At 42.2% G+C, this 27,926-nt stretch overlaps 2 protein-coding genes across 3 annotated transcripts; both read right to left on the reverse strand.

Moving 5' to 3' along the window:
- Positions 1-172: 172 nt before the first annotated feature.
- Positions 173-5,762, reverse strand: LOC147197024 (transmembrane protease serine 2-like). Its single transcript, XM_086125677.1, has 13 exons — positions 5,748-5,762; positions 4,756-4,873; positions 3,989-4,081; positions 3,784-3,900; positions 3,253-3,382; positions 3,054-3,164; positions 2,937-2,980; positions 2,592-2,754; positions 2,340-2,512; positions 1,877-1,978; positions 1,365-1,501; positions 313-465; positions 173-190 (listed from the first exon to the last, which is right to left on the reverse strand). Exons 1-13 carry the CDS (start codon positions 5,760-5,762, stop codon positions 173-175), a joined length of 1,374 nt encoding a protein of 457 aa, XP_085981803.1.
- Positions 5,540-27,628, reverse strand: atm (ATM serine/threonine kinase). 2 transcript variants are annotated; one of them, XM_086125676.1, is made up of 63 exons: positions 27,515-27,628; positions 27,164-27,278; positions 26,930-27,048; positions 26,163-26,308; positions 25,870-26,034; positions 25,593-25,758; positions 25,012-25,250; positions 24,570-24,739; positions 24,294-24,463; positions 23,841-24,212; positions 23,111-23,290; positions 22,899-23,000; positions 22,563-22,797; positions 22,352-22,483; positions 22,142-22,267; positions 21,969-22,058; positions 21,683-21,860; positions 21,317-21,510; positions 21,163-21,242; positions 20,874-21,029; positions 20,724-20,799; positions 20,417-20,559; positions 20,194-20,305; positions 19,947-20,117; positions 19,237-19,412; positions 18,925-19,162; positions 18,615-18,730; positions 18,239-18,365; positions 17,918-18,141; positions 17,616-17,790; positions 17,109-17,267; positions 16,839-16,971; positions 16,659-16,754; positions 16,410-16,581; positions 16,191-16,332; positions 15,834-16,010; positions 15,552-15,729; positions 15,375-15,480; positions 14,786-14,944; positions 14,513-14,621; positions 14,296-14,384; positions 14,111-14,213; positions 13,722-13,870; positions 13,011-13,115; positions 12,813-12,932; positions 12,493-12,727; positions 12,035-12,205; positions 11,770-11,889; positions 11,425-11,642; positions 10,803-11,010; positions 10,570-10,695; positions 10,353-10,493; positions 10,009-10,147; positions 9,785-9,867; positions 9,253-9,393; positions 8,631-8,747; positions 8,361-8,510; positions 8,026-8,191; positions 7,753-7,839; positions 7,558-7,672; positions 6,918-6,981; positions 6,642-6,784; positions 5,540-6,404 (listed from the first exon to the last, which is right to left on the reverse strand). In XM_086125676.1, exons 2-63 carry the CDS (start codon positions 27,233-27,235, stop codon positions 6,230-6,232), a joined length of 9,246 nt encoding a protein of 3,081 aa, XP_085981802.1. In that variant the 5' UTR covers positions 27,236-27,278; positions 27,515-27,628; the 3' UTR covers positions 5,540-6,229. The 2 variants fall into 2 exon arrangements, with proteins under 2 accessions (XP_085981802.1, XP_085981801.1); XM_086125675.1 differs by having other exon boundaries at positions 5,540-6,410.
- Positions 27,629-27,926: the final 298 nt, after the last annotated feature.

Raw genomic sequence — 27,926 nt, forward strand, 5'->3', positions numbered from 1 at the left:
CAGATTTAGATTATGGCTGTGCCCGCAATGCTGAATTGTCGTCTCGGGAAAATAGAGCAAACCATCAACTTCATGAAAAATTCCATATTATACACAAGTACAAAAAATGACGAATTATGGAAATAACAATGGTGTTAAAAACCGTGATCGTCTTTGACCAGTGGCCATGTCTTCAGTCAACTTGATTTTTCTGAAAATACAAAGAGTTAATGTGAGCATGAAAATTTGCCATCATCAAAACATAATAAGCTAAAGTTGATTATCTGTTGGAATAATCAATCACGATGGCACTTTTTTTATCTACTTAATTACCTTCATCTGATGGTATATCCAGTCCAAAAAATAGGTGACGTTGTTATAAAGACCTGGTTTGTTCAGGTCGATACAACTTTCTGGCCAAATGTTTTCCCCAACAAGCCACCATAGGCCATCCCTCTGCCAAACCAGAGGTCCGCCGCTGTCGGTCTGACCCCCCCCCCCCCCAAAAAAAATGGTCAAAATCCACATGATCTGACGATTATAAATCATTAATGAGTTGTGTTCATTCATTGAGTTATTCTGTATTTCTTGTAATGAGATGTTATTTTTCTGAATTTCTGATGCCTCCATTAAGCGTCTCCAGTTGGTCCAGAATGCTGCTGCTTGCTTCTTGACTGGCACTTGTAAGAGGGAGCACAAACCTCCTGCTCTGGCATCCCTTCACATTTTAGAGATCTTTTCAAGATTCTATTTGTTTTCAAATCTTGAGGTCTCCCCACCTTACCTCACTGAACTCCTTCGCCCCTACGCACCGGGACATTTTCAGTTACACACAACTTATGCTTCAAACTGAACTCATGCAGCTATTAATAATCATGTATTCATTTTGTTACAAGCATCACATTTCCACCATCTGTACCTGGATAGTGCCTGCCTGCAGCACAGACAAAATGACATTGTCCTCACTTCTTCTGTCAGCCGTGTAAATGAATTTTGAACAGTATTCTGGGGTTGTGGTTTAACCCAAGGAGTTTCATAAGCTTTGTTGTCTGGTGTTTACTGTTTTGCCACAAACATGACAATAGCTCCACGCATGACTCCGTTTACTTCGCCTTTGTGTCTACGTCTGAAACTGAGTGACTGATTTACTGTGCAGACAAGACAAGAGCACAATTGTTTGCTTACTTTCCACGGTACAGTATATACATTACCAAATCAAATGCCCGAAGTATCTAAAGTATTCATATTTTCATTAAAATTTTAGATTGTAAAGATATGGTATAGGAGATAAATCACTATTGATCTGCACATCACTACCATCGAGTTAAAAGGACCAGCAGTGTGTGACTATTATCAATTGGAACCGCATATGTCGCAGCCCTCACTTTGCATGCGTCCGATCCAGTCTGCGCCCCTTTGGAACACAGCATTTCCTCCGATATCAGTCCCTTGTAAGCCGTGGAGCTGTTGCATCCCGCAACATCCACGAGGGAAACCTGAGCCTCAACCAGGTATGGAGAGTCTGGGGCACAACAGAAAAGCAAATGTGTCAACTTCACTGACCATTCTGAGCTTTGCAATTCAAGAGTGGGACTCAACAAGTTCTGTCTCATCGACGCATGGACACAACCCCACACACACAAAAATTAAAAACGAAAGATTTCAACCAGAGTCCACAAGTGGATGTTAACGGTTCCGTCATTTACTCTTTATTTTGAATAGGGACATATATTGAATCTTTGAAATCCTGACTAAAATACATACGATTTCTCCTTCAAGACAGAAAACATGGATAGCATCAAGCAGCCTTGTGTGTATTAGTGTCCGCTTATCTATAGTTATTTCCTTGATTAAGCAAAAAAAAAAAAAAAAAAAACCTGCTTGTGCAATTCCTCACCTCCATTGACTGAAACAGCATATCCTGTTGTCCAGACATTTAGTGGGGCCGAGATGTTTAGCCCAACATTTGGGAGGCACACGGGACCAACGTTACTGGAGGCTATCAAGACAAATCCATACAGTATATGAACAAAAAAAACCCCATCATTTAGCAAATTCAGCTATTTGAATGAAGTATTAGTTTTATTTCCGAGTAGTCTGTTATTTGTACAAATGCTTGTGTATGGATAGAATGAGGCACGCTGGTGTTTGTTGATTATTCAACTGAGAATTCATACTTCCAGTTTACTTCCACTTGATTATCATTTACTCTTTCTAATTCAGTGTGGTTGATCATGGATACGTTCGTATCATTTATCCAGTGTAGATATTGACACCAGTGTGTTGGGGGTTTTTTGTACAGTGGTTTGGCATATGCAGATGGTATAGAAGAAACTGAGAGGCGCTTTGCTTTTTCATACCTGTGAAGTCCAGAGGTTTCCTGAGCCTCATCAGAGCAATGTCATTCCTGTAAGTAACTCTGTCGAAGCATTCATGAGCAACGACATGGCTCACAGCGTGAGTGGGGTTGAAGTGAATGCCCAAAGGTTCCACCAGCCCCGCATACACTGACCAGTCTCCAGGATTGGATGTCCTGCAGAGGAGACACAAAACAGAGGAGCAAATTGAAGGATACAATGGTCGGCGACGACTACAAGCCTGCGAGGACTCACATGAGGGCACAATGGGCCGCTGTGACAATCCAGTTGGGGGAAATGATAGCACCTCCACACCGGTGGGAGCCCGCAAGCTGGAGGCTCACCTGCCACGGCCACGCGCCGAGGGAGGCCTGCTGGCCCCGAGAAACCCTACTGGAGTTTACTCCTCCCGTACAATCTGAAAAGAGGAATTAAGGAGCAGATGAGAAACAACTGTGCACTCGTTGAAATAACAGCGTACAACATTAAACTGTGCAGATTTGAAACATTTTCCATACATTAAATTTCTGTTCTGCTTGGTATAGTTTGAGGCTCACAACATGTGATCAACAACAACATTAGAAGGACGAGTAGCCTTACCTGTGCATCGCAGTGTCACCACAGTGTTGTTTGGGCAGTAATTGCTGCAGAAGGTCAAGAAAACAAAGGTTGAAATGCAGTGAGTTGTCATTTTTTTAAATGGAGCATTTGTACAACCTGAGAGTGAGCTGTTGCACGACAGGTACATGATGGTTTAGGTTGGATTTCACCATCAGGAACGCGTCATCAGGGATTGCCTCATGTAGGCCAGAGGTAACACTTGTGCTCCTGTCAAAGGACATGACAGGAAACACAACGTGATGGAAACGCATCCTTGGAGAGCGAAACAAACACAACACACTCCACGTCTTCTTACCCGCTGTATCCGATGTCCCGGCAGCTTGCTTGGCCCAGCTGGGCTGTCCAGCCGTGAGAACAAACGGTCCTCCATTGTTTGGTCTGAGTTGAGAAGATCTGAAGCAGGAAACTGGTACCATGAAGCCTTACTGACCACAGAAAGAAGGGAAAAAAAGCGGTTTGGAATACGAAATATTGGAATGAAAATAGGATTTTAGAAATAGTCTCTCATTTTCTTTAGCGAACAACAAACATTTTGGACCCATTCATTAAAAAATATATACATAAAGTGAACAGGAGCCTATCCGAGCTGATTTGGGCAACATGTAAGTATGGTGTTGCCTAGACTGTTCACAATTTAGTGTTCGATGAACCTCGCGCGCACGTTTTTGGAATGCGGGAGGAAGCCAGTGTATCCAGCGAAAACCCTTGCAAGCATGAGGAGAACATGCAAACGCCACAAAGGAAGGCAGGAGCTGAAATTTTGAACATGCTCACCACTCATCCACCCTCATTTAACCTTTGATTAATTTCAAACGAAGTTATTTACCACAATGAGCTTCATCCTGCCCCGCTGGACAGTCCACCACTCCATCACACCATTGGGACTCCCACACACAGCCTGTATTACCACCGCATGGTGTTCCATGCACGCAGGTGGAGGAATCTGCCAAAAAAGCACAAAGAAGGGACTTCATCACATGAGTGTTTTGTCCACTGAGGAGATGGAGCACATGAGGATATACTGTGCTTACAGTAATAGGCCAAGAGGATGCCCGCCAGCAGCAAGAGGAGCAGCAAGCAGATCACAGCAACCGCACTACACTTAACACACCTCTGTTTGAGATCTGTCACAAAGCAAACACAGAACGATTATTCTAAAGCCACAACTGATTTAGAATTTTCCATACAGTGACCCGACAAGAGAGGCCGTCGCATAAAGGATTAGGAGCGCATTTGAAAGGAGTTGGTGTGCAATATTTGTTCCCCCTTTAAAATGTGTGTGTGTGCGTGTGTGTGTAAGTAGAGGTACCACTGTATTTGAAATGCACGATATGCAGATAGACCTTCATTGAAATTCTTTGATGAATTTTAAATTATTTTTTTACTTTGAGTTGACATTTTCTAAATCTTACTTTTGATATCTTTAACGAGCCAGTATTTTATTTCTGGAAAGCATCAAAACTACCTGTTAACATCTGAAGTTTGCCTTATCACCGAACAAGTTTGGATTGAATTTCAAAAGCATGTATTTATTTGTGAACTATAAATTGCAATATGAATGAATTTAAACATTGCAATAGCACATCATGCCAATTCGGGGATTTGACTTGTTCGATCCATGCCACTGAAGTGCAGTGACCGGCAGAAAAAATCACCACTCCTTCACAAAGATGGCAGAAGGTGAAATAAACTTGTTTACATTCACATAACATAAGTCGGGGCTTCCTATGAGTAGGCAATAAATTAAGTAGAGATCATCATTATTTCAGTTTTGACATTTGTTGAGAATGCAAAGTACCTTTTCGTTGCGGAGTCGTGAAGGTGATTTCGGGCAGGGACCTTGGGGCCAAATGGTGAACATACTGAGGCTTGACTTCTGACCGGCAAGACTGACGCATCCTGTCAATGGCCACCCACTGAAGCAGTTCAGAGTCAAACTTCAGACATGTGGGTCCTTCATCAAATTGGTCAATATGAGCTTCAACGCTCTTTATCCAGGAGTATTTTTTTTTTTAGGATGGGCAATATATTAGGATGCTTGGTAGAGATAAGAGTGCACAGAGGTTTGTATACCAATTCTGAAGCATGTCGTGGAAAAGAATGACCAACTTATGATGATTCAGTATCAGAAAAGAACAATGAGGCAATAGATCTAACACACCACAGGCTAGTACAGTACTTCCTTTGAAGAAGCACTCACATCATCCACTACAGAAATTAATTTTGGAGCGGTGGCGCAGGAATGGGTTAGCCCAGGGGTGGGCCACATATATTTTTTAATCAAGCCCCCCTTGGCAATTACATAATCCTGTAATATACTGTATGTAGCATTAATTTTGCTTTCTTTATGCCCCCAGATTGGTTTAGTATGTAGTAATTTTTATTTATATTAATTTATCACGAAATAATGTCAATTGATTTACTGTATATATAAGATACAGTATTTCACATACATTTCATGTTAGAAATTTGTTCATTAGTCATAATCAAATTAATTGTAAAAAATACTTTTAATCATTTCATTAAACAAAACATATCCATGTTAGAAAAAAGTAACCTCATCTGTGACTGACACGGCCCAATTGATGGATTCAAAGACTAAAGGTTTTATTTGTACCACAGAATTGATGCACAATATGAAAGGAATGAAAAGGAATAAAACGGCAGACATATGACCAAAGAGGACAAAAAAGATATCTTACACACATTTATGAGTACTAGTGGCTTAAAAAGTATTTACCTGATATAAGTACATGTAAGTCACAACTTAAATAACATTGCAAGACTTACCGAATTTGTGCTCATTTCTATTTTCCTTAATGTGTCAGTCCTCAAGATTATTTTTCGATCAGGGTGTCTTAAATATCCAAAATTCCAATCTGTTTACAACCAACCATAACCATCCAATGCAAGGATGATATAAGGACTATTTTTGACAAGCGTCTGCTTCTTTAAAAAAATAAAATAAAATAAAAAACTCACACTGCGCTGTGTCACCAGAGTGATCGAATGAGTGATGGCGAGGCAATGTGGACACACCTCGTTTTCTTTCTGACATCCTCTCAAGTTTTCCACCTCAGCCCACAACAAGCACAACAAGCTTTGTTCACTTGTCTAAACACACGGGGCCACGCTTGAGTGCACAGTGCAAACACTCCAAATATCAAGTGGGGGTTTTTTTTTTACAGCTTTGTTTTATTTCAGCTATGGTTTTCATTTTTAATGTAAAAATGAACATACGGATAATATAACCTCCTGTTCTGGTGTGACATCTACACCCAGGCCTGCCAGCCTGGGAAGAGCCTGCTGAGGTTTTTGTGGTCCATGGCCTGTTGGATGAGCAGATTGACCTGGCCGCCCACGGAGAGCACCGTGCCCCCCTCCACGCCCTTCAACTTCTCTTGCAGTCGCAGCAGCACTCGCTCTGCCACCTTGTTGAAGTTCTGGCTGTCACTGTGCCGGGAAGCACAGCAAGTGAAAAAGAACAGCTTGAAAGGAGACAATGGCCAGCAATCATCTGTTTTGTGCGAATATTATTTAGACATAGCGAAGATACGTACACTGAACAGAGACTATTTATACGATTAAAGAAAAGTGTTATCAACATTTGCCAATGAAGCACTTTTATTGCACAGGTGTGCCTTAGGCTGCCCACAATGAGGTAAATGAGCTACTATTCAGCACCTGTGTTTATTGTGGTTGTCCAAGTCGTCACCTCCCATGGTTGAACTGAGTGTGGCGTTGAGCTCCTGTTGCTCGTCGTGCTGCAGGTTGAAGGCTTTTAGGGGGTTCATGGTCCAGTCAAACAAGGGGTCGTAGAGCAGCACCTATGAGACGAAACACGTAGGGACACGCAGCCGCGGTGTTTACAGGACTCGGGTTTCACTAAAAGAGACACTGGGCGCATTTATTTCCAAGACAAAAATCAACCAGCTGAGTGCGAAAGAGTTTTTGTGGTACCTCCACGATGGTCAGCAAAGCTTCTTGATAGCTTCTCATTACCCCCATGGTCTTCTCACAACATCTGAACAGGAAAAAAAAAATACATTTAACACCTACATATAGCTAAATCCAGAGTGAAACTCTTGTTATGGATGTATTTCATTTGGGGTTTTCATTAGCTCTAAGGTATCATCATCAAAATTACACCCTCCCCAAAAAACATCATACATCTTCTCAATCTCGTTACAGTGAACCTACATGATATACAAGTTTCACTTTTAGAATCAAACTGAAATCAATTTCAGGTATTCAAATTTTTGGAGAATCGACAGCAACTGTGCATAGTTACCACTCACTGCTATTTGACTCCTATTGCCTCATGGTGTAAATATGTACATGGGTATTTAATTATTCTTGTGTGCGGCTGCTATGCATACATAACAATGTTATTCTACTCCAGGGGTGCCCAAGTACGCTTCACAAGAGCACCAATCATCAAGCATGTTTTAGATGTCTCCTTCCTCTAACACATCTGATTCAAAAGTGTCGTTATCAGGCTTCTCGGAGCTTGCTGATATGCTGAATGAAACCTTCTAGAACAATGACCAACAGTCACATATGACACTCCAATCACAGTCAATTCTCGCCTCCTCCTGACCTCCTGAAAACTCCCTCCACTCCAGTGATGCCCATTCCATCGACAATATCCCTGGAGAGTCTGAAGGGGACGGTCTCGGGGGTGGGCAGAATCTTGCCTTGCTCGAAAGCCACACCTGCACAAAACAATTAAGCTGGACCATGGCCAAAGGTACCGTACCCGTGGTCGCAATGAGAGTCACTCAAACGCGGTTACCTAAATCAATATGCACCAGCTCAGCAGTCTGCTCATCAATTAAGATGTTCTGAATGTGCCGGTCACCGAGGCCAACGATATAGCCAACTGTTGGTCACAAAACAGTCACTTCATTCACCCGCCATTTCAAAACATCTCAGCCTTGGCACTGTCATGATGAAAATGGAGATCTTACGTCCACATGGGTTATTTATCATAAGCTGTTGTCAACTATTCTAAACTGCTGTTTAGATATGATGTGTGGCAGTTAAAGGTCACTTGCTATCCGAGTACCGATAGAGGAAGTGGCCACGCTGCGGGTGTAGGCCAGCCGCTTTTCCATCCACACTGCGGGGTCCACGAAGCGTTCCATGCAGAAATATCTGAACACAGGCTTGAGGTTTTTGCACACCTCGATGTAAGCTTGGAGCTTCTCGTCAAAGCCATGTTTCTGTGCCTCCTAAAATGACAGAATAACTTTAGTTAGTGACACTGAGACATAATTTCAGTGTCTGGACTCTTTGTGACATTTTTGTTTGGTGGTGTGGTGTGAAAGTCTTGCAAAATATGTGCCTTGACCCAATAAAGGTTGGGAACCACTGCCCGGAGCAATGCCTACGAGGTAGTACCATCATCTTCTTGCGGCAGGCGAGGCTGGATGCATCCTGCGGTCGGTATCGTTTGTGAGCCCCTTTGACGGGATCCGCAAGGTACTCTCCGAGAGGAATCGTACCGGAGCACCATTCCAAGACCCCGCTGCACTGAGAGAACGGCACCACCTTCAAATGAGCATAAAATTATTATTATAATGAAAGGAAATACAGGAAGTCCTTCATTTATGACGGATTTCAGTTCCGCTAGTGGTGAATTAGTACTCAAGTCAAATGTGCTGTAGTGACCTTATATCTTCTGATATTGAGCTTCCTCTTGTGAGTGTCAGTGTTCCGCAGCAGCAACATGGAACACATGGCAAACACCTGCTGCATGACCGCATCTTGCCGCAAGTCGTCTTTACCCTGTTCACAAGGTGAGAAACCGACACGATTGACACAACTCCAATGATCATGTGTTTCCATCATTAGAAATGACGCAAAATGCTAACAATTGCACAGGAATGGAAACTTACAATTGAAAGATTCACTTCTGCAAGTCATTATTCCATTAAGACAGTGTCAAATAGTAAACGATTAGTTTTGACTTTTCTCACTCACACACACACACACACATGCACGCGCACCCTTGATGACATAGGTGCGAAAAAGTATTTTTGATCTGTAAACTTTGTGTTTGCTTACACACAGAAACGCCATCAATTATTAACAAAAGGTAAAACGAGAGACGTCATCAATCAAACAGATGAGGACATGGGACTAAACCAGAATAAACATTTCGGAGAAAAGGGGGAAAAACACTTGTGCACTTGTATATTCGTGACTGGCACCCAACTTTACCAGAACATCAAAGCCAGATTTTTGCATGCGCTTGTAGCACACACACCTTTGCAAGTAAACATCCACCCACCTTGACCAGTTGCCTTCTGCTCTTGCCATCAGAGCCCACACAGTCTATGATCTTGGGCAGGTTGACTCCTCCAGCCAGGTGATAATGAGGCAGGAAGGAATGGACGGTCACCACATCATCATAGCGACCTGAAGGATCGACCTATTAAAGAAGAGGGTTAAACTATTCCAACAGACTTCAACACATTTGGTGTTATGGTTTCAATGGGTTCTCAGGTCAAATATGGCATAGAGTAGAATCATGGAACTCGAATGGTTAAGTAGTTAAAAAAACCCCCCTGAAAATTCCAAAGTAAATGTTTTTCTAAATAAAATACTATATCAAGCATAAAAGGAAAACGTGCTAACGGTACTCAATGGGAATATATTTTTTCACTTGATACTTGTATTGGATTATAAGTTTTACGAAAAGGCTCATTAAGAAGATTTAAATAAATAAATAAAAATCAATTTCCATTATTGCCTTTGAAAAAAAACAGTCCAAATCCAAAACATAGGCCCCCTACAATATGTGTTCAATTGTCGCCAAACACCTTGAGCTCAACAGTGGGAATTGCAACTTCATCCAGGTCTTTGATTTGATGTATTGGCTGATCCGCAGGAATGGGAATTGCCTCTGTAATAGAACAGAACTGAAATGAGTCCACTGTTACCAGACATTACAAAACTATCCTCGACGTCCACGAAGTCTATCTGCCTGCGTGAATCGTTGGAAATCCCTAGATGCACTGTGTGTGTGTAGAACTATTTTACTCACTCTTCTCTACCTTGTGCCTGCTGGCATCCAGATAAGCAAGTGTGATATAAGCGTCACATAGTCGCTCAATACCCCGGATCATCTCGCCTCTCTTTTTCCTGACGGCACTGATGATCTTCTGGGCCACATTGGAACGCTCCTGCAAGGCAAAATATACCTTATGTATGGTACTGCATGTTTTTTTTCATTGCTGCAAACAGATTGAATGTGAAAAGACACCACACTGTAAAAAACATCCAAGGGAATCTGCCCAATAAATTCAGAGCAACAAATTGGAGCCACTTTGTGTAAATTTAAGGGTGCAATCAAATCCATGAGGTTTCCTTCCTTCATTGGGATCCTACCATGTCAAATGGCGAAGACTGACGTGGAGCACTCTTCGTCAGCCGACTAGTACAAAACTGTTGGTCCTTGTTGGCGTTGACCAGGGCAAAGATGATGAACAACGTATGATGAGGGTGCTCAAGACAAGAGCGGAAGATCAACTGTGAGGAGATAAAAGAATGGCAGTCATACTATCCGTACAATCATACGGATCGACTGCTGCAGAAACTAACACACTTCACTAAGGACGTCATGGAAGCCCGCATCCTCTCTTATGCCAGATGCCATCTTGGTTCCCATACGCGCAGCAAGCTGATACATAAGAGGTAGAAACTTGTAGGAGGGGATCTTCTTTACTCCTTTCTACAACGTTACAAAAAATGATGATGAGTCCAGGTTAATAAAAGAGATATATACACCAGGGCCTATGAGCCAAAAATGACAAACCAATTCAGATTTGACTGACAAACCTTCATCATGTCATTGACTACTGTCATGTCAGCATTTTCCAGCCAGAGCGACGCCAAGCGGAACACCCATGTGTCGTGCTCCTCACCTTGCTCCAGACACTGTATGTAGTTTTCTACTGCCTTACACAGGAAGCGCTGTCTGTCTGCCTGCAGGTTGGAAAGGGCCTTCTCGTCCAGCTCCAGCTCTCGTTCAACCTTTATTGTATACCTGGATTCAGAGAAATACAAGCATGTTTCTGCCAATTTCAAAATTTGGCACCAAATTCTTGACTAGATATCAAGGTAGTACAGTGATTGGTCCAAAACCATATGTTGAAATGATAAATCTTGACTGGGACACAACCCTTGCAAATCAGGGAGGAGCTACATTTAGCCTGGGTTGTTCGTGGAGTAAGGGAGAGTCTTCCCAGCATGTACACGTACACATACGGGGGTACATTCAAATCATCTCGAAGCCATTTTTTTCAGGGTAATAATGTAAGATGAGTTTTAACGCATGCACGCACAGACGCAAGCACACTCACGTACACACTACCACCACCTCTATCAGCAGCAAGTCAAAGTCCCTATCAGTGCAGAGGAGAAAATTAAGTACGATAAAAATACAGGAAGTTGTGCAAACCTGTTTTTTATTACGTTACGCTCTTTCATTAGATCCACTTCTTCTTTAGCCTTCTCCAGCAAGGCCTGCTTATTCTCAAACTCTGATGAAGTCATGTATTTATCAATGCTCTGGTATTGGGCATCTGAAAAACGAGCCAGCGACAGGAAGGCCTCAATTCGCTCATTCTGAAGCCGAGCGTCCTGCACTCCGGATTCAACTTCAATTACCTCAACAGCCTAAGAGAATATTACAAAAACAGACATTTATGTGTTGTGGTAAAAGGTTATGAAGAACATAGTACTGGTATTTTTGGTTTCTTTTGCATTGTGAGTGAAGAGGGTAAAAGTGCACGCAAGCTCTCACCCTCTCCAAGTACTTCTCCAAAATGACTCCAGGACTTTCCTGGCACGTTTCAGCAAGCCAGTTACCACAGAGCCTGAGGCACTCAGTGTAGATCGGTGCCAGAGCAGGATTGAAGTCAATCTGTTGATCAGACACAAAAAGACAAGGACAAGAAAATGACGGTAAGACTTTTCTTGTGATCAAGACCAAGTTAAGGTGCTGAATGTTTCTCTTATTCCAGCAATCAACTAGCCAGGTTGTGAAGAAGTGTTTTCAGTTGTCTTACATTTTCCTCAAGCTTCTGGATCATCTGTTTCAGAAGGCCGAGAGCCAGACTTTGTTCTCCCTTGACCCAAAACACCTGAGCTTCTTCCATTTGCCACAGTGATACTGGTGATGATGATCGGGGGTCGTCAACTCCATGCTGCTTCATCTGAAACACTGCTCGCTCCGCCAACTGGACACAGGAGTTAGCATATATCGCAGAGTTTTAGTCGACTACAATCATAATTCATTGCAAAAGCAGGTTCACCTCACAAACGAAGCACAATTTGGACCAAGCAGCACACCCTTTGAAATTCAAATATTGTACTTGTACTTCAAGTATTGTACATAGTAATGAATAATATATTTTTAGGGTACTATATTTTAGCCATCTTATTAGCTGTGGCGCCCAGTGAATATTCGCAGGAGGTTTATTTAATATGAGGTTAGTTGAATAGTTAAAGTTTCTGCAGATACAACCTGTGTGTTCCCTGCTTTCCGAGCCATCTGGCACAGTTCCAGTAAGTGGTCAGTAAGCACTGAGCTGAGATACTGAGTAGTGTCGGGGTCCACCGTCCCGCACATCAGGGTGTTGTAGGACACAGAACGAATGGCCAAGATGGGCTCCACCAAAGCAAAGTCGCTATTCGAGAGCAGCTGGGAGTGCTGCTTCCTCTGGTTATGCACATTCTTAACAGTCAACTCTGAGAATGATCTGATAAACAATGGCAGGAGGCGGGAGAAGAGATTAAAATTGCATTTTTAACATTTTAACACTGGCACTGATATTCTGGAACTACCTTGTGAACAGAGGTTTGATGCTCTCGAGCTCCCTGAGGCTCTGCAGGTTCCGAAGGGCTGGGTACAGTGAGGACACTGCCTCCAAACTGCCTTTACACAGCTCCTCTACTTCTCTCCCCCTGAGGGAAAAAAAGAGCAATATTCTTTGACCATCTGATAAGATGATGTTATGTTAGGACAAAAAGAAGGCAATTCACCTCGCCCATTTGAGAGTATCATCAAACATGGAGAACTCCTTGTCCCTCAATGCTTGCAAGGCGCAGAACACAGACTCATGGAAGCCTGGCTTGTGTTTATTACTCCTGACATTCATGAAAAACATCAAGTTACCCTGCACTCTATAATGTACAAACCCAATTCCAGTTAAATTGGGACATTATGTTAGACATGAATAACAGCGGAATACAATCAGAATGCGGGTGCTAGCCTGGCCTGCCTGCAGTCCACACCTGTCTCCCATTGAAAACATGTGGTGAAGCCTAAAATACAACAGAAACTGTTGAACAGCTGAAGCTCTGTCTCAAGCAAGAATGGGAAAGAACTCCACCTACAAAGCTTAAACAATTAGTGTCCTCAGTTGGCAAATGTTTTTTGAATGTTACAAGAAAAGATGATGTAACACAGCACTTAAATATGATCCTTTCTCAGCTTTTTTGGCACGTGTTGCAGTCATAAAATTCAGTCAAACTTAATGACTATTTGTTATAAACTTTAAAGTTTATCAGTTTGAACATGAAATACCTCATCTTTTTAGTGTATTCAATTAAATATCGGTTGAACATCATTTGCAAATCACTGTATTCTGTTTTTATTGATGTTTATCACAAGGTCCCAACTTCAGTGGAATTGGGTTTGTTCTCGAGTTAATATTTATTTATTTAATTCAAGGCCCTTCTTCCTCCCCGCACCTCTCAGAAAGCTCACAGTCCCACTGAGTGTTTCTCCAGGCAGCCTGGAAACGGAGCTCCCTCAGCTCAGCTCCCCACTCCACCCCTTCACTCTCCAGACCCCTCATGTAGGTGGTGAGGATGCTACTCAGACCAAAGTTCTGCAGGCCCTGTATGTGTGATACGTAGTTCAAGTTCTCAACAACAAGAGTCTTATACTCAAGGTCTGTAAAGGTTTAATGTCTTTCAAGAAAATGTACCGGTAAGGAATAAAACCAAACTATGTTAGCAAATAGCAAATACATACAACTACTTGCTAAAAAAGATGTGTATATCTCCTTACTTGAAATCACTGTGTAAATTCAGACCCATGAGACTACATCTGACATGGACTGGTATGTTTAACTTGCCTCCACAATTCCCACTTGTCGAGTGACATCTGGCAGGGTCGAGTGAAGATCGTATGAAGTCAGAGCCTTTCCCCACATAGCTTCATGCTCGTATGTTCGAATCCTGCAGAATTGGTTCGACAGACTTTTGTGAGTCTGATCAGTTGCAGAGAACATGTCACATTGATCACAAAATTATTTCTTACCTTGTCAGTGGACTGGTCATTGTTTCTCCTCCACAGCCATAAAGACTGTCAGGCTCGCCGATGCTCCGGTAGACGTCAATCAGCAGTTCCTATGATTATGTAAATCTAATTTAGTCTTTTGTAATGTGATGAATGATTTGATAAGCAAAGCTCATGTGGCTAAGAGTAAATCTAAATAATGTTCCTTGAAAAGTGTCATATCTGACACATGGTTGACCTGCAAGCTGATGTTGGAGTCCTCCATACTTTTCTCGGTCAGGAATGAGATGGTGAGATTTTGGCTGTTTTCTTCAAAGTTGATCTTGCGTGTTGCTTTGCCTTTCGTTCTGCTCATTCAATAGAGATGCACAAACATGACAAAAGAAAACTATGTCGATTTGCAATGCAGCAACTCTTTCTGAATATTCTGAAAAGTGATTGATATGAAATGAATTAAACCACAATTTCCAGAGAGTTAATCTAACAACGTCATTAAAATGTATATACATACCTGCGACTGTCCTCCAAATTTGATTTAATCTTATCCACATATATCTCAGTGTAGAGCAGAGCAGTGAAGTGAGCAGAGCATGACTGAGCAGATTTGGCCACCTCCAAGTAGTTCAGGTCCAGCCAGAAGTTGGAATCACACACTGTGCCAGAAGGCTTGCTAAAAAATGGATATGCTTGTCATGGTATAAGCCTCCGCAGACTGACGTAGCTTTAAAGCACTGTATACAAATAGTCAGAGGTAGGCATCGTCAGTCAGTCACTAAGTTTCCGTCAGTCGTTCAGGCCGACCCAAAGGTGAGTTAACATCTGCGAGACTGGAGCGAGTCTCAGAGTTATTAGAAATCTCCAATAAAACCAGTTAATTTTGGGGGAAATGGTAGCTAGAAGGGCCGACAGAAAGATCAATGTAATGGCAAAGTCACCATTAAGTGCAAGGCCCGACTAGCTCTATCCCAGGTCAAGCAAAAGAATGTGAACTTTGAGACTTATATCAAAACAGATGGGAGCTTCTTCAAATTGTGAAAAATATTTACCATGTATCTCGTTTAAAACAATATGACAAAGACATAAATAATATGAATGCAAACCTATCCGATGTCAGGGGTCTCTGCTGGTGTCTCAGATAGTCAATAACGGCCAGCATGGTACGCAGAGATGCCTTGTCGTACAAGCCTTGGCTGGCGGTGTCAGTCTCTGCAAGGAATAATTTATGCTCATGACAGAAAAACTATAAATCGCTCTCATCTGTTTTCAATTCATTATACCGGAGTCAAGGTTGAGTGGTGTGGTGGAGCGGCTCGCAGCCTGAGCACTTCGGGAACAAAAACTGAAGAAGTCTTGGATATGGGTAGAGAGCAACTCTCTCCAGGAGCCCTGACTGTCATCCAGGAGGATAGAATGAATGATGAGGGGCAACAGCCTCTGGCAACAGTCCAAGTTCACCTATCGACAGGGAAGGAATACAACAGTGAATGACACAATGAATGAAGGCTCTTTTCTGGTCAAAACTGTGAGAATAATTTAAGTTTGCTTCACAGGCTACTTACCAGACAAAGGGGTCGGGACAGTAGGAGAGGCTCACACTTGACTCCTCCGCTGTCCAGCAGGGCAGCGCACAGAGACTTCAGCCAAACTGTGTGGCCACCCATCTGTGGGATCCAAAAGTCTTGGTTCTCCAGCTTCTGCCTGGCCTGCAAACTCTCCTCAGAACTCATAGTAGTCACCTGAAGAAAATATGAATTTGACCTCTGTGAGTTTTGTCACAAACAGAAGGAATCTAAAGATGATAGGCAATACAATTTTCATGATTCAAACAGTTCTTTGATATCGTCTTTAGGCCACCTGGTTAAAACTGTCCAATGTTAAGCACATCCCACCTGTGTTATCAGTTGCCATAAACTCACCTTCTTGTTGGCTTTTCTAAATGGATTTAGGTATGCCAACATGGGGTCTCTACTGTGTTTGTGCTGGTCCCAAAAGTTGATTCCAGACTGAGTGGCAAGGATGTCGTTCACAGATTGAGCTGCTGCCTTCCTGACATCAATACTGCCAGCAAATCAGAGTAGAGCAGTCATAAAACATCTCCCTTCAACACATTTACAGAGATTAAAGACACGCCTTACCACTGGTGAGTGAGGGAGTCATTCACGCAGTTAAGGATGATGTAAACACACTGAGAGTCAGTGGACGGGAAGATGGTCATAGCCTTTTCATAAAGAGGGTCTCTGCCGTGGAGCAAGACGATGGTGGAAAGATTTACAGGCCCCAGTTCTCCCAGACTACTTCCTGCTGCCTCTGGAGGAGGACGTTACAGTTTGAAAGTGAAAAGCACACTGGTTTGCTGTTGCCAGACACTTAAATTAGCAGCATACCTAGAATGTCAGCTCCAGTAGGGTGGTTGGTTGCCAGCTTACAGAGTTGCAGCAGATCCAGAACCAGCTTCACCAGGATGCTGTTTGTGGGCTCAGCTAAGGTGGGCAGACACAGAACTGTATCAGGTCATGTCTAATAAACGTAGGACATATTAACATGAAATGCATCTACTGTCCTACCATGACACTCTTTAAGCAACTCCCTTATGTCTTCCTTGTTGTCATGCAGTTTTTGGGAAAGTTGCCGAATTCCCTCAAGTCTGGTCAGTGGTAATGAGTCAGAAGGTGTCATAGACAGGAAGTGTGATATCTCCTGTACATAAAAGAGACTGTGGGAGTAAAAGAGAGTACTACGGAGACAGATTTACTCCAAGTTATGTCCAGCCATTCCAGCACACAAATACAAAATAATCACATGTAAAAACATAGAAAATACAAGAAAATTGTTACCTGTCTCAATGTGAAGGTCCCAGAATTGTATTTGAGATCATTCTGGACAGAACGCAGCTCTTGGAATTCAGGCAGGTCAGGAAACGGTTCCAACTTGCAAATGGCTGCCTTCAGTTTGGGTTGATTTTTTATGACAAGAAATTTCAATAGACTGAGCACCTGGAGGGTCACAGAAGAGAGCCAAATAAAGGTGAGGTTGCTTCAAAAGAATATGAATTACAAGAATTCTCCCCTCCATCCCCTCACTTTTCTGCCATGTACAATATATGTATCATAAAAGCACTTCCCACGGATTTGTTCTCATTCCACAGATAAACAAGGTGCCCACAACTTTATGATCACCTCCACAATCAAATAATATAAGGTACTGTATATCAAAGGGCTGTATATACATTATGAATATTATTGGCACTGCGATTGACCAGCAAAAAATGTCAGTTAGGAAAGGTTCTAGCTTTTGTCAGCACTAAGATCAATGTGTGAGAGCTTTTCATAAGAAAACATTACCTGCTGTGAGATAGCTGGCTGGCTGGTCACTTGTGCAGTGAGAGTACCAACAATGACCTTTAGATGGCAGTCTAGAGCATCATCACAGAACTGCAGAGCAGCCTGACACACGGCAGTCAAGAGGTCACAGCACAGGGACAAGCTTCGCTTGGAGACCTCATCACACTGAATTGGCCTGTGAATGGAAAAAAAAAAAAATCCTGTAACGAAAACCAAGCCATCTTTCAGGCTCGTGTACTAGATAGGGTAGAGAGAGGAAGAGTATGATTTTAGGTGCATCATGCATAACACTATCAAGTGACCTGTGGGTGTCTGCATGCACCAGCCAGCTGTTGATATGGTGGATGAGTGTGTATATGATGTCCCTGAGGACAAAAGCCCAGGCTCCTCCAAGACCGTCTTTCACCTCCCTGAGCAGCAGGTTGACAAAGAGGTGATACATCAGGAGGATGCGATGACGTTCATAACCGTTAGTCGTCACAGCGGCCTTTTCACATACTGCCAGCAGAATCCTCTGAATAGATATCTGAGGAAGACCAGGACAAAAGGAACAACTTCTCAAAGAATATCCAAAACATGATAAACAAGATAAATAATGTTATCATCGGATGAGAACATCTTACTGGCGTTTTTGACAGAATGGCTACCAGGGACTTGTGGTTTGAGCTGTGGCATTTGCTCAGATAGTCCAGTGTAGCTTTGATGACCTGAGAGCTGAAGTAAGGTGGGTTTGGGACAGGGTCCAATTCCCTATAAAGAGATTTACATCGGCCCTTTTTAGTAAGTTATTTTGTTGAAAAGAAAACAATAATGGTACAGAATGCAACTACTTTATTCCAAGTGAGAAAATGAAAGAAAAAAAAATAGCTGAATAATCAAATATAGTGGAACCTGCATGTAATAAACAAATGGTCTACCCCTGAAAACAGTATCTCACAAAAACGTCGATCCATTTTCAACATCGATTTTCAGTATTGAAAATAAAAGTGACACCCTTACCCTATAAAGCGTTTCAAGTCTCCTCTGTCCTCTTCAGAGGCACCCCTTTCATAGAGAGTCATTAGCAGTTCGACAACTAATTCTGGTAGGTTACTGTGGATCAGGCTGTCAATTTGCTAAGGCAAATGAGGGGAAATATCACATGGAGTATCATAAATATGACATGTACTCATCATCATATCTTCCTGTTGCAGCATGAGAAAGCAGTTGATGCTGAATGTAACACAATGTGGTTAAAATTCAAATGCACAAGAAGTCAAACGCAAGATTTAGATTGAATTTTGGCCTAAGGCTATAAATTCACCTTTACCTGTTTGCCCAAACAGTTTGCATCTTTGAGCAGGTCATACACACGGTGGGCCTTCTCCCTCTGTTGTGCTGTCTCTTGGCCAGACAGCGCAAAGTAAGGTAGGATGTTGACCATGATCTTGGGGAAACAGTCAGCCAGAAGTTCTCTCCAGTCCCTCTCAAGATACCGGCCAATAGACTTCACTTGATCAAAGTCATCCAGGAAGACGAGGTGCGGGATGAGCACCTGGTAGGAGGAGCTGCAAGCAGGCAAAAGGATGCTAAACAAATGCTTGTTAATATTGCGAGGGATGTTCAAGTTTTACTTTCTAACCTATAGAAATCTTTGAGCGTGCCATGGTCGAGTAGAGTGAAAGGGAAAGATTCAAGTGTGTAGCTGTCGTCAGACTGTCTCTGGGAGAGCCATTCGGCAACCAAGTAGTACAGGTGAGAGCTGACAAATGATTTCATCTTGTTGTAGCCGAGTGCTTTGGATACGCTACACAACATCTGTGACAAAAGCAAAAATGTTGTAAAGGAAACCCTTCTTGCACATTTTTTGATGCAATGTAACCCAGTGGCTACAGCTTAAATTATACCATCACCATCTAACGAGATGCAAGAACTCTAAATAAAACATTCTCTTATGTCAAAGAGGTAGAAATTTAAGGTGTATTATCGCGGTTATAGTCCGCAGCAGAATAAATCTTACTGTATGTTTTTTTTCTAACACTATGTCCCTCTAAAAGGGGCACAAAGGTAACCAAAACATAACTCCAGTTAGTGTGATACCACTGCAAACCACAATTCCAATAAGTATATAATTCACTTGTCGCTCTTCTAATACAGTTAATTGACTTACACGCTCACTTAAACTCCATCTTAACGCATACATTAAAATCCTCAACCAATAACTATTAAATGCTCTAATGCCCTTAAATATATTACCCTCATTTGATTATTAATGTTTATCTGTGCATCCATCTACATAGAGTATAACAGTTGCAGTTTAAAATGATAAACACAAAATTTTTGGTATTTTACCTTCTTAATGAGGTGCTCCTCAATATTATTTTCCTTGTAAGACTGGAAGAGGGCAAACAGGGTCTGCTTCTCGCAGACTGGACTACAACACAGCACAACTGACAAACTCTTCAGCAAGGTAGCCTTTCGGTTGAAAATCTCATCCTGCTCATCATCAGTTGAGCTGCTTTTCTGAATTTGATGATATCAACAAATAAAACACACACAAAACAAAGGGGTGGTGATAAGACCTATAAAGTTATCATACCACAGGTGTCATGCCCTCTTGAGCTTTCAAGTAAATGTTCTCAAAAACTGCTTGTTGGTCCGACAACATCTTTCTCTCGTCTCTGTGCTTGGGTCTCATGTCCAGAAATAACCTAGACACAAAGCATCCCAATAAAAAAGACTGCATCTCAAGGTTGCAATATAAATATTTGGCACTGCAAAGTGAGTGAGTATCGTGAGATAGCTTTACTGCTTTAGCATACCTTTCCAATGACATTGCCACAAGCATGCGGACTTGGTGATGGGGATCCGCAAGGAGAGATGGAAGGATGACAGACACTGGACGGTCTTCCTCTCTTTCAGCCTCCCTGATACTCAATATGGCCCAACTGCAACATGGGTCAGCCTGGAATAGTGTACATGGCATAATTTTAATCTTAGCATATTCAGTGGTAGCAATAGGTGTCCCTTACAGCGAAACAGAATGAACTGTCTTGCAGTCTATCATCTATCACTGACGTGTAAGGATCATAACCTTTGGCAAAACTACCATACATTCTAAAGGCTTACCTCTAGTAGCGCAACCAGACATCGCACTAAAGCAACTCGGACAGTGGCTGTGCATTTCCCCGTTTGGCTCAGGTAACTAAAACAGAACACCGGCATAAATCTTGTGTGTTTCAGACCACCTATCGATCAAATATTCACAATGCTACAGACCAGAACCCTGACAGCACTTGTAGCAGGGAGCCCTGCACATGCTTCATCTCTAATTGAATGTCGTGGGTTCGTCCCAAGCTCCTGATGGAGGGCAATAAAGCCACAAGAAGTGCAACACACATCTCCTGATCCTGACGATACAGAGAACACAGGTCCCTGCGAAGAGAGCAAAGCGCATTATTGAAAATACACGCTAAATCATGGCATCGGTTTTCAGTTTGATGTTTTGCTAACACAACTAACTTTAAGAACAGGAACAGAGCAAGTAAAGGCAAAAACATTTCCCTACGCCAGAGGACGAAGCAGAGAGTCAAACTCTTCTGGAGTGAGGGAGTCCTCAGTCGGGAGCTTCTTTAACAGGACAAGATACTATAAAGAGAAGAGACACTTTTTTTTCTTCGAGTGCTTGTGCTAAAAAACATTGAAAGTCTTATGACACCTACCATGTTGACATGCAGGGCTTTACTAGGGTCAATCTGCTCCACCAGCAGCAAGAGCCTGCGTCGTACCTCCTGAGGTTTATAAAGTTGGCCATGGACGGGGTGAACTGAGCCGCACTTACACAAGAACTCCAAGATTTCGAGGAGAGCAAGATCCTGGTGGACCAAATGCTCGTCAGCTAACAGGCTTTTTGCACCTACAGAAAAGACATTGTTAAATTTTGGTTTGAGCTTTTAAACTCATTTAGAGCATGGGCTAATGGCATGAATAATAAGGTTAATGCTGCTGAACGGAATTAAACCATTTTTTTCAACAATGAATGTAGGTACAGTAACTGAATGTAGGTAACTGTGGAGAATCCCTCTTACCTGGTCCACTTGACATTTCATTGCTGTCTCCTCCCCTTGGTCTCTGAGTCCCACTGTGGAACTCCTCATCATCGAATAGAGGATGGTCGTCTCCATGCTGGGGTCTGGTCATTTCCCAGTCATTATCCGTAGGTTCGTCTTCATCTACAACTGAAGCTCTCGGGGAAACGCTGCTGAGCTGAAGATATGGGGGTGGGGATATGGACATGAGGATTTTAATAGAATGACTGTTTTACATGCAAAACTGTGCAAAGCACTTTAAATAAAAGGAAGGGTGACTTTTTACCATCATTTTGTAAATCTCTGCCAGCTCTGTGATAAAACTCGCCGGGAGAGCCATTATGAAAAGATGAGAGGAGAATGTGCAAATATTTTCCTATTGAAAGAAGATGAAGTTGCAATTAGTACAAATGAATATTAAAATGGTCAATATTTAAAAAATAAATACATAAAATTCACCTTGTTTTTTGTTGTGGCAGAAATAGTGCATAGCCTAATGACAGACCTCAGTGTGGTCATGGTTAATTCTTCACTCATCTTCACTTTCACGCTCGACACAAATCCACTTAACTCCTGAGCCAGGGTCTTGAAACAAGACATACTTTAACTAAGGACACAAAACTCGAGCAATTAATGATCACTTAAACCTGAAACTCTTTGAATGATCACCTTAGCTTTCGTGAATAGCTGGGAGCGCTCTGCCTCATCCTCAGTGAGACAGCTTGTGGATACGTAACCTGCTTGAACACCCGTCAGCAGGCTTAAACAGCGCAACAGGCACTCTGGGGTTGTGGACTGACTCTGTGGAAGGTCAATCAGTGTATAAGTTCTACCATGATGACTGCACACAAACATGAGCAAGCGCAGTTTCAAAACTCACGTTAGGAAAGTAGCAGTTAAGAAGGTTGTCGGCGACACAAAGAAGAGACTGCTCCAACTTCTTTTTGAGACCGCCGATGGCCGTGAAGTGCCCATTAGTTGACGTCACCTTGGACTTCTTGTCAGATCCTCTGCTTCGTGCCAACTCCGTGTTAAAGCTAAATTGCAAGTACAATCTCTCAATCTTGTCCAAATCTTCATTAACACCGAGTGATGTGGACTCTTGAGAAGAGGCACTAAAAAAAAGGATTGAAACTGGAATGATTCAAAGAAAACAGAATTTACGAACATGTTTTTTTTCCAGCCCTTGCTCATGTGAGAGCACGTTTCTTCTCACCCCTCTACTCCCTCAGAACCGAGAAGGAAATTCAGGCCAGCACAGGTGTCTTTCAAGGTCAAGGAGACCAGGATGTTTGCTATTAGATTGTGAGGAAAATCGCTGTGGAAAACCAAAATTGAATAAAAACTTAAGAGGACTAAACCATAAAGGCATGTAAGGAAATAACACGACATAAAATATAAAAAAATATATATAAACAAAACACCAACCTGCAAATGATGGGATGAGGCCTGGAGTTATCCTCCATCTCGTCGCTCTGATCTGTCATCAACAACCAGCCAATGAGGGTTTCCTTCAAGTTAGGTGACCCTGATCCATCTGGGACTCCCAGATGATCCTTAGGGACCGGACACTTCAGAAGAGCTTGGGCCAGACCAATCACAGAGCTCCTGGAGAGAGAAACACAAAGTTAAAGGACTGCAACATCAATGTTAATTAGCATTAGCACAAAGCTAGCAGGATGAAATTCTAACCGATATGGCTGTTTTAAATACACAAAGTGTAACTGTCTTTGTCTTATGTTTAGTTTGACAGTAAATTTAAACTGGGAGAGTCATTAAACAGTTTGATGAATTGTTCACTGTCGTATAAACTGCTACTATTGTGAAGTGTGTTATGTTCACTGCCACCATACAGCACTGATAATTAAAGTTTGCGCTCAAAATGTCATAGCATAAAATAAATAAATCATCTGAATGACAGCTTCGATCTTGAAACTCATAAGTCGGGTCATTTGTATCTCAAGGCACCACTGTACTGTATCATCATTTTATTTATTACGGTATATGTTTTATGTTTGATCTTATGTTAAAGCTGTGGTTGTAAAGTGATCTATGAACAAAGACGAGGTGAGGGTGCCTCTCAGTCTAAGTCAGGATAGCAGTGTAGAAAATGTACAGATGGATCATGTTTCAGGATGAAAAATGAGCAGTGACTCACTGGGATGGTTTACATGCTGATCCTGAGAAGAGCTTCCAGAACTCTCGATCCACATTGACCAGTCCACCGTGGACAATGGACACCAGTAGGTCAAGACTGAGAGCTTCTAACTGGAGTGAGCTCACACGGCGCAGTGTCAGAGGCCATACCCGACTCCAAAGTTTGTCCAGCTCTGGCTTGTAAACTCTGATCCTTTCTGGAAAATGGGCTTGACATCGGGCTACCTCGCGTAAACAGCGCAGCACATACAGCCCCCTTTCTCCTCTCCGGTGTTCGGCTAAGAGCTGGTGCAACAATGATAACAGTGGGACTGTCGCTTGGCTGGGTACCATTGATGGATAATTCGATATGAGTGCTTCTGTGATCTGTAGCCTGAGAGTTGAAAATGAAAGCTTTTATTTTCTCTCTCTATAAATCTGTTATGCGGTCAAATGTGTGCTGTACTGTCCATACCATGGAATGATATCAAAGTCGCTACAATGAGGTTGCAGGCGGTCCAAAAGAACCTCCCAGCTGAGGTCAATTCGCCGTCGCTTGCTTGGTGTTCCACAGAGGGAACTAGCTATCAGGGAAGAGGCCTGCGTTGCCTCAGAGATCTGAGAGTCTCCGTCAGTACTGAAAAGCTACAAAATGCAGCAAGCACAAAAAGAATCAACTTTGCAAACACATGATTTGGCTACATGTAAAGCTTCATTTAATTCATTCAACAGCTGACGTCATCTTTGTTACCTGGTGACAAATATCAGCTGCGAGCTTGATGATGTTATCTTTGACGGCGATATGTCTCATGCCAGTGACATACTTCCCTCTGCTTCCAATATGACTGATTTCTTTAACTAATGCTTCGTAGAGGTTGTACAGCAAATCTCGCCACCTGGCCCAGTCCTCAGCATGAGCACCTATAAAGTAGAATAATGTTATAAATTTTACAATTCATGGACTGGACCTGCACCCAGAATAAAGACACAAAAAGGATCGTATTGCACATGATAAGGAAGAGATATCTTTTGGGTTGAATATTTTCTTCCTACAATTCTGGACACACAATATACAACCAATTTCAAATGCAACATAAAAATGTTCCAAATACTGTACTATCAACCCAGCAAACCGTTTACCATTTTCATGTGATAACATGTACAAATCTTCCTAATGCCCTAAATCCAATGACCTGCGTCCTGGGTCTTTGCTCCTTTGGGATGATGGATGCAGAGTTGCAAGTTGAAGAACTCCACAATGTCCTCTTTGAGAGCAGCACTGGGCCTCATGTTGGTCCAGACATACAGTATTGATGGGAGCAGTTCCTCCCCCAGTCGACACACCCTCATCCGACAGTTCATTGCCACAGCTTTCAAGAAGGTGTTAAGAGCCGAGATAACATGCTCCAAAACAGTCAAATGTTTCTCATGCCTGATGATAACAGGAAAAAGACATAGTTATTTTACACAGGTACTGTACCATATTTCCTCACAGTTGACCATTACCGTCCGAAGGACTCTCAGTCATGGAGTTCACCCCAACTCCAAGGTGGAGTAGGTCATATTACAGCTACCCTAATGTTATTTTCTTAATCACTAAGAGGAAGAAGAGGAGATGTGTGTCTATTTAAGGAGCAGCGTTTATTCGAATGGGCTACGCACCCAGTGAACAATTTGAGGTAATAAAGTAAACACTGGTAATAAAGTAAACATTGCTAAAGGAGGATAAGGCGATAACTATATTGTAGATTCAAAGGGTTGAAAAGTTACTCACCTTGCATTGAGCAATGCCTTGGCGAAGAAGCTAAACAGGGTTTTATTGAATCCATCAGTCTGCATGCAGCAGCCCCTCACCACCGTGTTGATGACCCGACTTACAAGAACACGGTTAATGGATTTGGATGAGGAGGTAAACAAGCGGCTGTACACATCCAAAAGACCTTCAGCAAAACATCAAACATCCATTGATAATTACCATGAATAAATTCCTGTTAATCAATTAAGAAAAACTCAATAAAACATGTTGAATTCTCATTCATTTTTCTACTGACTGTGCCACTGCTGTGGAGTGATGTCACACCAGTACTTGCGAACAGACAGGATTTCCCTTAGGAGCAGGTTGCTGTAGTCTTTTCCAAAGGCTGAACAGCTGTATGAATTTTGAAGAACGTCAATCACATGCTTCAGCAGCTCACTGCACTTTAGCCGAGGCCCACCTGAATAAGCACGAAAAAATGACACTACAATACCCGCCACACAACGACCAGAAACGTAGCATATCCATTCAGAGCTCTGCAATAAGAAAAAGGAAACCTCACACCTCTTGCAAACATAGCATCCTTACGTTTGTTTGCGTAGGACACAAAAAATCTGATCAAACTGCTTATTTCAGACATCTTCTTCTGCCGGATGGCCAGCGTTGTGGTCGTGACGTTGGATTTACTCGATTTCATGGTTTCAGTCTCCCGTTGGAGGTATCGCTGCAGAAATCTTCAACACCAGAAATTAAAGAATGTGCAGTTGAATACTGGCAGATTAACATAATACAACTAGTTTGGGCAAATTTCATCAACACAGCTACAATTTATAGATACAGTATATCAAATTCAAATAACATTAACAAACTAATCAAATATCATATTAAAGACAGGGTTTTTATGTAGATTGTAGAATGTACAAAGATCGAAGTCACTAGGAAACATGTACATTGATCCCCCATTGCAGTTTGGCATTTGCAAATTCACCCATCCATTCACTAATTAACAAAAGAAACACCTACAGTATTTGCTGTTTTTGTGATAAGGGCCAAACGAATAAATTTTCTTGCTTTGGTGCCATCTTACTGCATCTCGTTGCCAAGAGACCATGTTGAAGTGAGAAGAGGAGCTTCAAATAGACAAAAGTAGTACTTTGCCACTATCTTGATGCATCTAAGTGCCAAATATCTATGTTGAACATTTAGACAAAAGTAGTGCAGTCTTGTTGGCATCTATAGGCAATTATAAACCTATTTGGGCGGTCAGGGAGGGATGTCAATTTGTGGTGCTCAGTCCCTGTCCTCTGCAATAGCAGCGGGAAACTGAATTACTTACACAACAATCAGTGTAATACCTGAAAACAGCATCCCATGTGAGTTGTTTTGAGCCTTTGGTTTTAGGCCCCGAGGTACGATCAAGTTCTTGCACAATCTCTGGAGATCGTATGAGCTTTCTGAAGCGTTCAGCTTCTTTCTGAAGGCATCAAGCATGAACACAAGAAAACAATGTTTCAAGTGGCCCTGGACCATAAATGCACCTGTGGGGAACATACTGGAAGACATTTTATATGCTGGTGTGACTAAGGTACCTTCCTCTCTGTAACCTTGTCATTCTCTAGTCCCCTGCAGCACACCAAGAGATCAGAAAGAGCCAGACTCATCGTGCCTCAAGAGGAAAATACAACTGTAAAAATATGAGTCCACCTACAACACAGGAAGTTCACATTAAAGTTAATGTCAACGTTGTCTCTTTCCTCCATTATTCTATTGTAGTTGCACACAATTACTACTACACGTATTGCTAGTGTGATTAGCTGTGATAGAAACTTCACTTCACTTTAACTTCACTTTGGGCCTTGTCCTTAAAACCCAGAAGCCCGGAGAGCACAAAACCATATTAATTCGAATCATAAAATTGCTAAGCTGTGCTCTCAGCTCACCTTCCGTCGCAATTGTGACACTTTTCCAACGACCCATCACATAGTACCACACAGTCGTTAGTTGAGATGGAACATGCGAGCCTGCTGTAACCCCAACAACATTTCCATATTGACATGCGTAAAAATGTAACAGGAAATTCCCGCCTCCAGAGTTACAATTTCCGGGTAGTACGACACTCCCCATTATGACAAAGGTATTTCCGTTTATTTGATGAACAATTCATAAATGTTAATATTTGGACCTAATGAAACAATGGAAAGCATCGTATCCCCGATATATGCATTAAGTGAGTAATTACATGTACAAAATGGAAAGGAGTGTAATATAACGTAGATGGCTGTTTGATGTTTGGGAACTACAAAATTGACATCGAACTACAACCCCCATAATTATGATTGCCAGGATGAGTGG

Source organism: Hippocampus guttulatus, chromosome 12, assembly GCF_054856545.1.
Source record: "Hippocampus guttulatus isolate MCC_2025c chromosome 12, RoL_Hgut_1.0, whole genome shotgun sequence".
NCBI classification, from domain to species: domain Eukaryota; kingdom Metazoa; phylum Chordata; class Actinopteri; order Syngnathiformes; family Syngnathidae; genus Hippocampus; species Hippocampus guttulatus.

Bases quoted from the DNA above. Each gene is read 5' to 3' on its own strand.
- LOC147197024 (XM_086125677.1), bottom strand. The intron at 1,979-2,339 runs GTATGAAAAAGC...TTGTCTTGATAG, and splicing joins GAAACCTCTGGACTTCACAG to CCTCCAGTAACGTTGGTCCC. The intron at 1,502-1,876 runs GTGAGGAATTGC...GTTGTGCCCCAG, and splicing joins TGCTGTTTCAGTCAATGGAG to ACTCTCCATACCTGGTTGAG.
- atm (XM_086125675.1), bottom strand. From the start codon at position 27,235: ATGAGTCTGGCTCTTTCTGATCTCTTGGTGTGCTGCAGGGGACTAGAG. The intron at 22,484-22,562 runs GTGAGTTTTGAA...GACCTTCCACAG, and splicing joins TTAACTGCTACTTTCCTAAC to AGTCAGTCCACAACCCCAGA. The intron at 18,366-18,614 runs GTAAGGGTGTCA...ATCTCTTTATAG, and splicing joins GACTTGAAACGCTTTATAGG to GGAATTGGACCCTGTCCCAA.